This window comes from Pectinophora gossypiella, chromosome Z, assembly GCF_024362695.1.
Source record: "Pectinophora gossypiella chromosome Z, ilPecGoss1.1, whole genome shotgun sequence".
Classification (NCBI taxonomy): Eukaryota; Metazoa; Arthropoda; class Insecta; order Lepidoptera; family Gelechiidae; genus Pectinophora; species Pectinophora gossypiella.
The window spans coordinates 16,706,148-16,719,998 of NC_065433.1; the positions used below are offsets into that span (position 1 = coordinate 16,706,148).

General features: G+C 36.7%; 1 protein-coding gene across 6 annotated transcripts in view; it reads left to right on the plus strand.

Annotated features, from left to right (window-relative positions):
- The first annotated feature begins 1,054 nt into the window (after nucleotides 1-1,054).
- The window catches only part of LOC126380023 (intermembrane lipid transfer protein VPS13B), a 51,102-nt gene continuing 38,305 nt past the window's right edge, over nucleotides 1,055-13,851 (plus strand). For 3 of the 6 annotated variants that reach the window (XM_050029112.1, XM_050029116.1, XM_050029117.1), the window contains exons 1-28: nucleotides 1,055-1,214; nucleotides 2,176-2,337; nucleotides 2,659-2,836; nucleotides 3,004-3,061; nucleotides 3,716-3,906; nucleotides 3,989-4,127; nucleotides 4,288-4,505; nucleotides 4,818-4,996; nucleotides 5,098-5,280; nucleotides 6,020-6,178; nucleotides 6,704-6,936; nucleotides 7,125-7,252; nucleotides 7,335-7,548; nucleotides 8,286-8,518; nucleotides 8,597-8,728; nucleotides 8,926-9,045; nucleotides 9,350-9,407; nucleotides 9,487-9,638; nucleotides 10,410-10,480; nucleotides 10,702-10,830; nucleotides 11,041-11,240; nucleotides 11,538-11,641; nucleotides 11,726-12,012; nucleotides 12,180-12,253; nucleotides 12,414-12,444; nucleotides 12,620-12,751; nucleotides 13,428-13,549; nucleotides 13,636-13,742. In XM_050029112.1, coding sequence (XP_049885069.1) covers nucleotides 2,251-2,337; nucleotides 2,659-2,836; nucleotides 3,004-3,061; nucleotides 3,716-3,906; nucleotides 3,989-4,127; nucleotides 4,288-4,505; nucleotides 4,818-4,996; nucleotides 5,098-5,280; nucleotides 6,020-6,178; nucleotides 6,704-6,936; nucleotides 7,125-7,252; nucleotides 7,335-7,548; nucleotides 8,286-8,518; nucleotides 8,597-8,728; nucleotides 8,926-9,045; nucleotides 9,350-9,407; nucleotides 9,487-9,638; nucleotides 10,410-10,480; nucleotides 10,702-10,830; nucleotides 11,041-11,240; nucleotides 11,538-11,641; nucleotides 11,726-12,012; nucleotides 12,180-12,253; nucleotides 12,414-12,444; nucleotides 12,620-12,751; nucleotides 13,428-13,549; nucleotides 13,636-13,742 — 3,919 coding nt within the window. In that variant the 5' untranslated portion in view covers nucleotides 1,055-1,214; nucleotides 2,176-2,250. Of the gene's footprint in view, nucleotides 1,215-1,769; nucleotides 1,789-2,175; nucleotides 2,338-2,658; nucleotides 2,837-3,003; nucleotides 3,062-3,715; nucleotides 3,907-3,988; nucleotides 4,128-4,287; nucleotides 4,506-4,817; nucleotides 4,997-5,097; nucleotides 5,281-6,019; nucleotides 6,179-6,703; nucleotides 6,937-7,124; nucleotides 7,253-7,334; nucleotides 7,549-8,285; nucleotides 8,519-8,596; nucleotides 8,729-8,925; nucleotides 9,046-9,349; nucleotides 9,408-9,486; nucleotides 9,639-10,409; nucleotides 10,481-10,701; nucleotides 10,831-11,040; nucleotides 11,241-11,537; nucleotides 11,642-11,725; nucleotides 12,013-12,179; nucleotides 12,254-12,413; nucleotides 12,445-12,619; nucleotides 12,752-13,427; nucleotides 13,550-13,635; nucleotides 13,743-13,851 lie in introns of those variants that run through there. The other 3 variants (XM_050029115.1, XM_050029114.1, XM_050029113.1) reach the window with 3 other exon arrangements.

The following is a 13,851-nucleotide window of genomic DNA, read 5'->3' on the forward strand; positions in this document are numbered from 1 at the left end:
TTGATTAAGGAGGCTTTTTCTTTGTGTTGGTCGTAGTGGTCCTAACAGCCAGTACGACCTGGGGCTTATTTCTAGAAACTTACAAGTCACAAGTTACAAATGTGTAACCATACTAACCCTTAAATTTCACAATTACTACGCGTGACCATGGTCACACACCTATAATTACAAGACTTGGAGGTTTCGTGAAACAAACCACTGGATTTATTATCTATCTTGACATTTAGTTAGCAATCTTCTGTCCACTACGAAACATATTGTATAGAATAAAATAAGGAAGTAAATCTAAAGGATTGGGACTGCCGCAACTTTTGCGTAGGAACTATTTGGTATTAATAAAAACTATATAAAAATAAAACAAATAATATTGATGAATGTGGAGGAAGCAAGAAAAGTGTGTCAGGATCGAAGCAAATGGAATTCTATAGTCTCTGCTTACCCCGGTGGGAAATAGGCGTGAGTTTATGTATGTATGTATGTATGTATATAAAAATAATTGTTTGGCCCATGTTTCGTGAGAAAAGTTGTTCAGTTTCATGAATGAAATCCAATCCTTCAGTGTAGGTACTACACCACATTTCTGTTAATTCATGCAACAGAATCTTTTCACAAGAAGAAAAATGTGATATTTGCACCATTGCTCCTAATTTACGAAAATTCTATTGTTACAAAATATATAGTTTTCATTTAATTCATTATCATCGACACTAAAGAAGAAGAATAAATAAATACATTTATACTTTTCTCAGTACTTGTTGTTTTTATTTATTATCTTGTAAGGAAACTTAATGTACGTTCTTGGATTTTTTTTTAAATTCTTGTTTTTTTTTTTCAAATTTCCAAGAACATACATCGAGTTTTCTTACAAGTGAAAAAAACCTAAATTTTTAAATTAAGGATCAACGTAGAGGCCACGATTCGTAATTCCCGCGCTATTCTGTGTTAGCGTGGGCCAAAACTAGATGGCTCTCGTATCGAACCGCTTTATATGGAGTTGTCATTCTTCTCCGCTAGGAGTAATAGTGTTCTGTGATGTACATTAACCGGACTCGGCAAAGGGAAAGACCGGGATAGGTTTATTAAAATTTGCTAAATAAATAGAAAACACTTTTAGGTACCTACATTATGATTTGTTTACTATAATATCAAATTTTTGTGGAGTATAAATTGTTTATGCGCTTTGTTCATCGTTCAGTTTTATGATTTATCAACAGGTATGTACAAATTTCGAATATCTCGTTTCACGATATTTTTTATTGTTGTGATTGCAAAATCCACAGCTCCTGATAAAACGTTTCAATGAAAACTGTGACTTGCATAACTTTTTCATCATTTTCCTATTGCAAATAAGTATAATCGAGTAGAAACGAATTAAAAACAGTAGCTAGGCCTTCAGTCTCTTATCTTCCCGGTAGGCATGTCGTATCGACAGAGGGATTCTGTCCTTTTAGACATAGTCGACCAAAAAAGCAGTAAAAGTTGCTGCAAGTGTAACCACATTTAGATATATCTATCATCTCACCCACAAACCTGTTGTGTCTCTCTAAAATGTGGAAAAGCTCATATTGAAAGTAAATAAACTATCACACTTCCATAGTTATTTTTGTAAATGTTTTAACAATTGCAATATCTTCAATTGGACTTTTTATGAACTAGACAGAAGTTGGAAGATTTATTGTTTCTTCATAAAATTATTAACGGACAATATAAATGCACTCATTTGCTCAACACAATCAATATCAGTGTTTCATACAAACATCCTCGACAGCTGATATGCAGAATTTTAAGGTTCCCCATTCTAAAACCAACTTAGTACACTAATCAGATTCTTAGAAAATTGTCAAAGTGCAACAAATTAAACAATAATGGCTTTTGTTCAATTCAAAAGTGAAATGCTGATTATTAACCACAAATAATTTTAAGAACCCATCTATTTCTAAGTTTTATTTTGCAATAGAATTTTTTATACTATTTAAATATTATTTAAAGAAAGTTTACATGATTTATGTTTTTAAATTTTAATTTCAATTATTTTTCTTTTTAATTTGTTACATTTGTTCCTAATTTTTATTATTTTTTTAGTCAGTGTTATGTGCATATGTATTTTATTTTGTGTGTTAAGTATGTGCTGCATAAGCATTATAATAAATAAATAAACCTATTATATTATTTCAGCTGAAATATAGTTTATTTCTAGTTTTGAAACATGGATTTGTAACAGGCTGTCTCTGCACATAATTATAACCAAAAATGTTCAAAATAGAATCTTATGTGACACCAATTCTATTGAGCTATGTTGACAAATATGTGAAAGACTTTAGACCTGCTGATGCTCAAGTAAGTATAGTATTCTTCTACTTCTTTTATCGTGTGGATTGTGAGGTGAATTACCAACCCCATCAACCCTAGAATAGTATTATACTACTACTATATAGGTATAATACTATAATGATTTCTTTTTGAATTTTTAATTATTATTTATTTTTTATGATATAAACTTTTAACAACCTTTAGTAATGGTTAACACATATGAAACCTATCTATCTCTTCTGTAAAAATATGATTCTCCTAATTTTGATATTGATGTTTTATTTTTTTGTCTGTACTCTTTTGTTAAAGTATAAAGATTTTTTTCTATATTAAACTAATCATTTTCAGGTATCACTATGGGGTGGAGGTGTGATTCTCCACAACTTGGTGCTCAAAACAGATGTCTTGCAGCAGGAAGTGTCGTTACCATTCACTCTAGTTTCTGGACGTATACATGAGCTCCAAATACTAGTGCCATGGACGAAGATCATGTCAGAACCGATTGTAGTTACCATAGACACTATAGGTAAGCGAAAGTGTATTTCAAATTCTTGGCTTAAAATAATGGTTTTATAATGCTGTTATATTTTTTTATGTACCTGTATAATATATGAAAGTATTTTATTAGTAGCTCAACATATAACAGTACCATGTACCTTTATATAAATTAAATAATATACAATTCTTTTTCAGAATGCATTTTAAGCCTAAATCCACAACCTGCTGATAAACAAACAACTGAATCATCAGTGTATGTAATATGATCTTTACTTATTTGATTACAAATAATGTTTTATTTTTATATTATTGAAATATTTATTTGCATGATTCAAGATGTTTCTTATCCATATTAATATTATAAATGGGAAAGTGTATGTGTGTTGTCCGTCTTTCACAAAAGTAACCGGTAATAACCGGTAAATTGGAGCGACAAATTCATTTTTAAGTAGAGATAGTTAGAGGGACTGACAGCTTATTTTTTGTCTCTTTTAAACCCTCCCACTTCCCTAAAATCGCGGGGTGTAAGTTTGTTCCATACAATTTTGCAATTTTCAAGGCAGAAAGCTAAAATTTGGTATACGGACTATTTGTGACTAACAGAAAAATCACGCATAATTTTTTTTGGAAATTTTCCCCTAACCTCTTCAAAGAGGGGGTCAAATTTTCAAGGTAGGATGCTAAAAATTGGTACATTAGAAAAGGAGAACCATGTTACACCAAATTGAATGCGAGTGAAGCCGAGGGCAAAAGCTAGTTTTCAATTAAAAACACACCTCAAACAGAATACGTTATTAAAATTGGACTTGTCCAAGGCAAATCAAGTTATTCAGAGAGGTTAACAATAAATACTAATAAATATATGAAAAATATTGCAGGTGTCTAACTTGCACTACTTCAATTTCAGTCGCAGAACACAAGTGGTCGAAGCACCTCCGGGTTACATGCAAGCTCTTGTTCGGCGGATAGTAAGCAATATAGCAATCAAAGTGCAGCATCTTATTGTCAAATACGTGCAGGATGATATTGTCCTGTCCCTTAATGTGAAACAGCTCTCAATCGACAGTGCTGGCGCTAATTGGGAACCGGCATTTGCTGGTAATATAATATTATTCAAATAACACTAACTCAATAACTGGTTTTATTCATGTATTTAATCACCCATATATTTTATCGACAGATATTGATCAAGCCAATCCAGAGATTAGAAGACTAGTCACATTAGATGATCTCACATTATGCCTGGATAGCTCAGATTCAGATGGAAAGATACGATTCTACCAGGATCCTTTGCTTTATAGATGCAAACTTCAACTAAGGTAAATATATGTTCTTTAACGAGAATTCGTTAAATTTCGCCTTTGGATAATAATTCGTCAAATACCTGAATAGGTATTTGAATGATTTTCTGTTAGTATTATAGATAATGTAAATTATGCATTTTGTGCTGAAGTTAAGTTGAATTTGCTATTCTCTCAGATTTCTAACAAGATTAGTGTCAGCTAACACTCGACGAGCCAGCAGTATATCAATTCAGTTCCGGTCAGTGAAACTCGCGTGGGGAGTTACTAATGAACAGTTGCTGCTGCTGCTGAGGTTGCTAAAGGAACAAGAAGTTGTAGACGCGAGGGCCACATCGCCTTCTGCTACTAAAAATCTTGCGAAAACGTCAACCGCCTCTGTGGCCAACGTGCTCCGTGAGTTTTTTTTTTTCTTTGTCTAATTTGTCCCACTGCCGGGCACCGTAACATAGGCGATATGAATCATTATTTTTGTTAACCATAGGTTTTTTTTTCCCTTTTGCGCGCAATCTATCGCCTTTGGATAATAAGCACTTCTAGTAGTGTATAGGTATCATTTTAGGTAAGCGACCAGTGACGCTTCCTATTTTGGGCCTTAGTTGGCTAGATCCTGCGGCAGCCATAAGTAGATTTAACCATAGGTATATTTTATTTTGTATACTCATACTGTTATTATACAAAATGCCTAACGCAATGTCTTTCATGTAGATCCTGTTCAATCAAATACAGCAGAACCAGCTCGAAGTGAGAGTTGGTCTGAATGGGCTTGGTCATGGATGCCCTCATGGAAGGATCGAGAAGGTGGCATTGAAGAAGCACCAATGCCTGCTCAACCTACACCTTTCACATTATCAGCATATTTGGATGATATTTCACTTGCTCTCAAAGTAAGCGCCTTTTGAATTATAGGGGTTTACTAGAATTAATTGTCTACTTTTATTATAATATTCACTCTCATTTTATATAACGTCAATTTGTTTATTAACAGTTGGTGGAATCTGAAGGGAATACTCGTAAGCGATTCCGAAACATCCTTGAACTGTATGCCACCTACGCAGCGGTAAAAGTGTATCTGTGCGTACCAACAGCACTGCGAGTTAAAATGGGAATTCGTACCTTAGAATTAAAGTCATGTGGCAAGTGTCCATGTGGGCACATTGATGTCGATTCTGTAAGTATGTTGGTTGGATTGATGTTTGAAAGATATAAATATTTTAATTAAAATTGTCGTACATTTTCCACCAAGAGAAGAAAGTGAATGCACACGTTTCTGGAACCGTACTCTCTCCCGAGTGATACTAGTCCTTTATACTACACCTACAAAGTAAATAGCTACTATATTTGCATTGGTAGCTGTAGGTACCTAATCATTTTTATATTAATTGATAGCTACAACAATGTGGTCGCTGCGATTGTCATTTTTAAATTTACTGTTCTACCCTTTTTTTTAAACTACACTCTTGTTAGTAATCGGTCACTTTCTTCCCTCGGTGAACAATGTAGGTACTATTGTCTTGATGTATGACAGTAATGCTGCTATTTCTACCCTTTTCAAAAAAGGAATAAAGCACTTTCAGATAAGGTGCGGTATAAGAAATATTTTATTGTTTGCTGAACTGGTAGCGGATAAAAAACAGAACATGTTCAGCTGTTTATCTTTCCAGGCATGTCGTAAAAAGCGACAGAGATATTGTACCCTTTCTGACTTGTCGAATCATCACCCTCCATATAAATACATAGGAAAAATCTTGAACTACATCAAGCCTACTACTAGAAACTTGAACTACTAGGATTTTATACTAGGATTGGATTATTAGGATTACTTACTGCACTGCCTATCAGTTTATAGGTATGAGTTTATGTATGTATGCAGATTTTTATTATAAATTCTTTTATATTTGATTTGACAGTCAAACGACGAACTTAGAAGATATTTATATAGAGTAACAGCTGACGACGATAATGACAGTTGGAAATGGCCCCAAGATATAAATGATGAACGCATAGAAATAGCAGAAATCGCTGATGAGACGACTGTTAAAAGTGAGGCTGTGCCTACGACCAGTAACGTAAGTAAACAAATTAAATTGCCCAGTGGTTTGCTTGTCTGTTATGAAAAGAAATTAAACCCAATATAATGTTTACATAACATAACATAAATAGCCTATATACGTCCCACTGCTGGGCACAGGCCTCTCCTCAATCAACCGGAGGGTGTATGGAGCATACTCCACAACGCTGCTCCAATGCGGGTTGGTGGAGGTGTTTTTACGGCTAATAGCCGGGACCAACGGCTTATGTATCAAAAGTGGCTGCAAATAGTTTCTTGATTATTTGTAGCTCTGCCCACCCCTTGGGGGAATACGGGCGTGAGTTTATGTATGTATGTAACGGCTTAGCGTGCCCTCCGAAGCACGGAATCATCTTACTTTTTCGGACAATCAGGTGATTCAAGCCTGAAAACTCCTTACCAAAGGACGGTCTCACAAAGTGATGAAATGTTTATATCTGTGAAATAACTTGAACAATGGATGAATGTATTCGTTTTACTCCATACATTTAAGTAGTATAAAATATAGTTCAAAAACCCGCAGGATGAAGATGAACAAGGAGTCGGCCAGAAATGTTATTCACAAAATAAGGACCAATCTAAAATATTTTGTGAATATGATACTGCTTCTATAAGACTTGAGATGAAAGGAGACGAAGGCGATGACCTCTGGAAACAAATGGATCCTCTCATCTATGTACACTATATACATGAAAGGTCGCCACCAAGTCTCTATACGAATCCTTATGAAAATCCACCCAAAGACTTCGAATACAGGTGACGTAAAGTTATTATTTTCATTGAGTAGAACTTACTGCATACTTTAATACAAATGGGCACAAGAACCCCGTTTTCTCTTTTTAAAATGATTTTTAATGTATCCTTAATCTGTTCAAAAAATATGAGAAAATATATTCGGTATCAATCAAAATTATATATTAATGTGACCTTTTTGTTCGGTATAGTGATTGGGAAGAAGAGTGGGACTTACTCGTGCAACTACAACCAATGGAATTTCACGTATGTATAGGACTAATCCATCGCTTGGCATCCATCAGGAGCATCCTGCGTGAAATTACACCAATCGCAAAAGGTATTTTTTTTAAATAGTACTTGTAATAATTAACTCCGCAATACTGTTTAACTAATATTTTTGTCATAACATTTATTTTTAGTACCTACAATGCGTACGTTGACAGTGGAAGAGTGTGATGCCCTGTTAGACAACTTGCCTCAACAGAGGATCAATATAGACATAAACGACCTCGTGCTGCGGTTCCATCCGTGGGACCACACACTCAACGAGCGGCCTGTGAAGACGGTACTGTTGTTTGCCGTCGACATACCTAAAGGAAGCATCGTCGTTACTGCACCATTGTATCCACACAGGTATTTACATAATCTTCTTCTTTGCGAGTCGTTGGCGATCGATACTAGATTTTTGCTGACCAATAATTGGCCACGCTTACGGCATTGTCATTGTCATAAAACACATAATAACGGGTTCTTACCGCGTTTAAAGCAGGGATATGAGATTCCCGATATTTCGACATTGTTGCAAGTGCCATGATCACGGGATGACTGATGAGATTGGAGTGGAGTAGGTAGACAAGCGGCAAAGAAAGAGGGTAGACAGATATGTCTGCCCGTAGAAAATTATGGATCTACCTACTCCACTCTAATCTCATCTGTCATCCCATGATCATGGCACTTGCAACAGTGTCGAAATATCGGGAGTCTCATATCCCTGCTTTAAACGCGGTAAGAACCCGCTATTGTGCGTTTTAATTATGATAATAACCGCGTAAACATAAAACAAGGTATTTACGTTCTGCTATTACGTTTATGACTTGCAAATAGTAATTAAACAATGTACTGGGAATGAAAATAGGAATCCTTTCAACTACAAAGTCAACTAAAGGATTATAATGATTTCTATTTATTTGACGACCCGTGTACCGTGTTTACAGGATTACGGGCAGGCAAACTTCACTATATGTATGATCATATCTATCTTAGAACTTTGATATATGTATACCTTAACAACGTACAGCTTATTGTAGGGACCGCTGCACATGTACATGTTTAATCTGTGTTGCTATAATAAGTTGTCATATTTTCCGTAGAGTATGTTCAGCAGCGGGTCAGATGCCCCAGGACACGGGCGCGCTGTGGCGCGGCTCACGAGTGAATGTTACGGCTGCATTTACCAACATGCAGGCCTACGTCTGCTCACCCTCCGGAGACCAGCGCAAACCGTGCGCCCGGCTTGATCTGCGGTTCGTCACACATCTGCTCCTATATCCGCAATACTTCGACAAAAAACAAAGCGTCTTATTCAGCTATGCCATAAAAATACGTAAGTTATTTTCGGATATTAATATTATTGTTTTATTTTTGTAATGTACCTAAAAGTCTTTCTTTCTTATGTGTCTAGGTGAGGCGAATATATCTGGTTCGGCACCTCGCTTGTATAGCGCTGCACTAATACCCTTGTCATTACTGAGAAACCGCTTGGCTCCGACTCTACGCCATACTACTGTAACCCTCGACGCCCTCAACGACGAAGGTGAGTCCCGTAACAGAGAACCAATAAATCTGTTTCAGAAGCTAAATCACATGTATAAGTATACTTAGTTATTTTGAACTTAATACGATGATTCGTATTACCGCCAATGAACGTATTCTCTGACTAATCCAAGTAACCTTTCGAAATATCAAAGTAGAATTTATCACAATACTTTCTGTAATGTTTCCGTCGTATAGATCTCGTGGCGTTGGACATCAACGTGGAAGACCTAGCAATACGCGGCTATTTAACAAAGCAAGTAACCACGCACATTGGGTCGTTACAAGCCGCACGAGCAACGATATTCCACTCGCCAGGTAAGTACAGAGGGGTTAAAAGCCCACATCAAAGCAATTCATCTAAAAAAGCAATATTGCAATTTGACATTTGCGCATATAAAAGTAAGTACACAATGCACACAAATGTCAAATAGCAGTATTGCTTTTTAGATGAATTGCTTTTTAACCCCCCAGTTGACATCTAAAGGATCCTGTAATGTTTATTTGCTGGGTATTTAATTTTCATCTTTCACTTTTATCGAGCCTGCTATAACTCGTCGTTGGTCGATTAGGTCATACAAGAAAACAATATCTACGAAACAAAATTATTAACTTTTTCCAGGTAAAGGAGAAACCAAGCAGGCGTGGCTATTTTCCGGGCCAGATGTACCAACTTCTTCGTAAGAACACTTCAAAGTAACCTTTAAAACGTGTCTTAAAAGATGCGTGTATTTTTACCAGCGTATTTTTTTTTTTCAGGCCTTATATACGATTAGCAATGCAGTGGTGTTCTCAGCCATTTCTCGGTTCGATGGATTTTTTGGGCATTTGGGCTGAGCCAACCGCAGTGAGCATCGACCCTCTGTTCATATCGTGGCTTTCATATAGACCCTATATGAAAACTTTCAGTGGTGAGTTCATAATTTTCGTACGGATTGTTTGACGACATTGGCAATACAATGTATTCTTTTGATTCTGTCAACTAACTGGGGGATGCGGAACGCTGCGTTTTGATTAGCTCACTCCAAATTCTAAACATGTCAAAGGGTCACGACACAGACCGCGATTAGTCGACAAACCCGGGTTCGTCGTTATTAGGAGTCTTAGAGATTGTTGATGCTTTGATTCATTGATCTAAGTACAATTACCGTAGATTGAACGTGAACGCTCAAAAAGTGGGTCGAAAAGTTAGTACATAAACAGCGATGCGTGCTCTAATTCTCCGCAGTGCGCGGTTAGCCTGCCAACTGTAAACACGGAAAAGAGTGCGCTATAACATTACAAAAAATGCGTAAAGCAAAAAAGAAAGACTTTGTATTGTATTTCATGTGACTACTCACATTGTGCATCCAAACATAGTATAAACATTGTAATACTAGTAGTAAAACCCGGCGGCTGTGGCCGAGTGGACTTGTATAATCCAACCGCGTTACGAAGAACCACGCGCTACTAGACGACAATGCACCTAACTAATTTTTGACGATTTTATTGAATCTATACAACGCTGCGTATGAATGTATACATAGATAAATTTTCGACGTGTTTTTGTATGTCGCACTTTATCTACACGTTGGTTATGCTTTGGCTACGAACATGGATCGCCGATGTTTGACAAACATGCAAAACCTATTTGTTACTTTTCGTTCTGACAACAGTTTTTGATAAACTTGTAACATTCGCAGATATCCCTCTAACACCGGTCCAGAAGACCATCTCGTCGTCACTGTTTTTCAAACGCCGCATGACACCACCGGTATGTACGGTAGAATACGTTTTTGTGTAGTGTAGAGCTACTAACTTACCCTGGCATACTGAAAATATGTAATGAGACACTTTATTATTTTGTTTGTTTGTTTGATGCTGGCAATTTATATAAATATATACCATGGTAAAGTTTTGCCGTCCATAACGATTCTTAGTAGCTATTGTTATAATATTGAAAATGCCTGGTCTTAACATAAGTTTATTTTTCAGTCATCCAGTGGGAAAGGATCATCAGCCCGCGCCCCAAACGCAGAACAAGTTCACGTCAGAGCCAAAAGTGCGGAGTCTAGCAGCGAAAAGAGTGAAAAGAAAGAACGCAAGCCGCCTTCACCGCCCTCGGTATGTATCCTGTTACGATGTCTTCAATAAATTGGCTTTTGTACTGTTATGGTAGGCAACCCATCATACGGAACTCACTCGTATCCGCTATATTATTAACTTTATGATTAAAAAATCAAACTGAATTAAATTAATTAGATCCAATCGCCTTTAAACGCCATAACTTATGATGACTGCAAATGTGAGAGGAATAAGTAATATTGTTTTTAGCAGTCTCAAACTGAACCGTGGTGGAAGGGTCGAAATCTGCTGAAGCTTCATGAGCGCCTTAGAAAAGTATTAATAACTATGGAACTGGGTTTGGTACTTGTCTATGTCACCAAGAAGACTGCGTCCGCGGTAGACTGCGCCACTATGCGCATTGCTATGGAGCAACATGTGGTCAAAGGACATCAAGTCGTCGTCTTGAGGTACTATACAATCGACTATCTTCTATCTATACTTATAAAAAAAATTAAAAAAATATCTTCTTTTAAAATCTAAACCCCATTGTTTATTGTGTCTGGAAATCTTGACTTTACGAGGGTGAGGCTAGAGGGGAAATTGATATAAGTCCTTCTTGTTTAAAGTTGAATTTACAATTATTTCCAATGGCGTGGAAAGCATTTTACCACGTCCATCATCTCTCTTGTCGTTAAACGAACGGTTCCAAAACTTGAATATAAACCTCGAATAATCGGTAATACAATTTGCTATATCTGTTGCAGTGTGGGACGGTGGACCATGCACACAAGTTCGGTCACCAAACATTTGTGGCAACATATTCAACATGATGGTCCTACGTACATCACATTACAGGCAGAGTTGGATGGTGAGTTAAATGTTTTTGCTGAATTGCTGATATTAATTTTTACATTTTCTTATATTGTTTAAAAATCTATATATTTGTGAACAGAAAAAGAAAAAGAAGAATCGTTTCCATGGAAAATGTCGCTAGCTGACATGTCGTGCTATGAGCTCGCGGTAATTACCGGCATAACAACCGGAATGAACCAGGGGATGACGACGGGACTAAAGTCGCAGTTGAAACAAGCGACCCACATGGTGAAACCGAGAAGCATCGTTGAAGCGTTCACTTCGACTGTGATACTGTCCGTCGCAATAAAATCACTTCAGCACAAAATTGTTATAAAGAAAGCCGAAGTGCCAAAACACGAACCGAAAATGACTGCTGAAGAGACGGTAAGTGGATTTGTAACAGGATAGGTCTAAAAAGAGATTATCACGTGCAATTAAATTAAAGTCAAGCTTTCGTTTGCTTCAGTTTTTCAGGATTTAACACTTAAAAATAGAATTCAACAACGAATTTTAAAATGTATTCTAAAACACAACACACTTTATTATTTCAGAGAATGAAATTCTTTACGGCCGGGCAAGATTTTAGACCTACAAGTCTGAAAGAATTCTTACGAGGGCCATCGAGGTATTTAATCACACTCTTTAGTTTTCAGCTCAATTGTTCAGTTGTTTTTAACTTAAAGTAACTTTAATTTATTATCCTGTCTCAACTATGATAAAAAATGAAAAGTACTTAAGTATTGAATTGTTTTTTTTTTTATGAACTGTTCAATTCTGATTTGCAGGCGAAAGAGAGAATCGTCCACGTCAGGTCAAGTAAGTTATTTTACACACATACATCGACACAACGATTTGTCTTTTGACTTTTACGACATGCCTGTCTTGTTAGCCATCTAAGTTTTTTTTATTTGTGTAATACAAAAGGGAAAACTTTGTAAATTGCCAAAAAAAAAACAATGTTTTAAATAACATACAATTTAAAATGTTGCAGCAGTCGAAAGGAAAGAATCCACCTGTAGTACTGGCACCTGAACATAAACTAATGAGTGGGGCAATGATCTCGCTTGGCTTCAACTTGCACGCCGACACTCCGCCTATTGTGATCAGGGTGGAAGACGATCAGGTAATGATAACGTATTAACGGATACAGCCTATTGTGTATTCCACTCTTTGATACCTCACTACCTTAATTACGCTTATCCTATCAGGGAGCATACCTATACAACTAAGTATTGCTCTCCTACCATAGTACACCCGCTCTCACACAATATGTATATCGCTTCTCTTAGTTTAATTTTTTTGACGTGACTTATTGTAGATTTGCCACTAATGGCATTAACTACTTAGTCGGGCAACTGGGGAGCGCTGAGGGCTCTCACCCGGTACAACATTTAAGACAACAGGCCCAGTTGGGCGCGACCCCTAGGGCGTCATCTGAGAGGATAATATTTGAAAGAATTAATCGATCCCAATGGGTCAATACCGATAAGCGCTGAATGAGGGAAATCGTCGACCACGCCAGCGGGGTCTTTTTCGGTGTTCTGAAGAGTTTGCTGTCGCGAGCTGATTGGCCGCCTCTATGGCTAGTGTAATGGGATCTTCGGGGTCGTATATTGCGTCCTTCGCGTGCCGATACTTTTCAGTACCGTCCCTAAGCTTTTCTTAGTAAAAGTAACGATTACTAAGCGCTACGACGATAATGTCCATAACATTAGCTGCAGTGGGTTTTCTATTTTTACATTCTTGATGTAGAAGATATTATTTTATTATACTCCTAAATCTGTTATTGTACTCTACAGGTACAGCTGGTTAGTAGCTTATTGCATTGCTTTACGCATCTGACATCGTTGTTACGACAAAACCCTCTGGCAGTAGCAAGACAGCCCTCTCAATCCGCAACGGGAGCACGGTTATTGAACAGGTAATTATAAAATTTTAAAAACAGAACATTATTATAACTATAACATAACTAAGTCATAATATATTGTGTTTTTTTTATCATTATAGATCGATGTCTGAAATCGATGAAATAAGAAGTTTGTCAGAATCGGATCGTAGCGAAAACAGATCAGACCTGATGACTATATTTGAAGCTCATCCATCTGTCACGGACGGTGAGTTTATATTATTATTTTTTATTTATTACAAAGTCACTGTGGTTCCTAGTACAATCCCCGGTACTGCACTTACATCATTGACTTGACCATTGTAGAAGACGATACA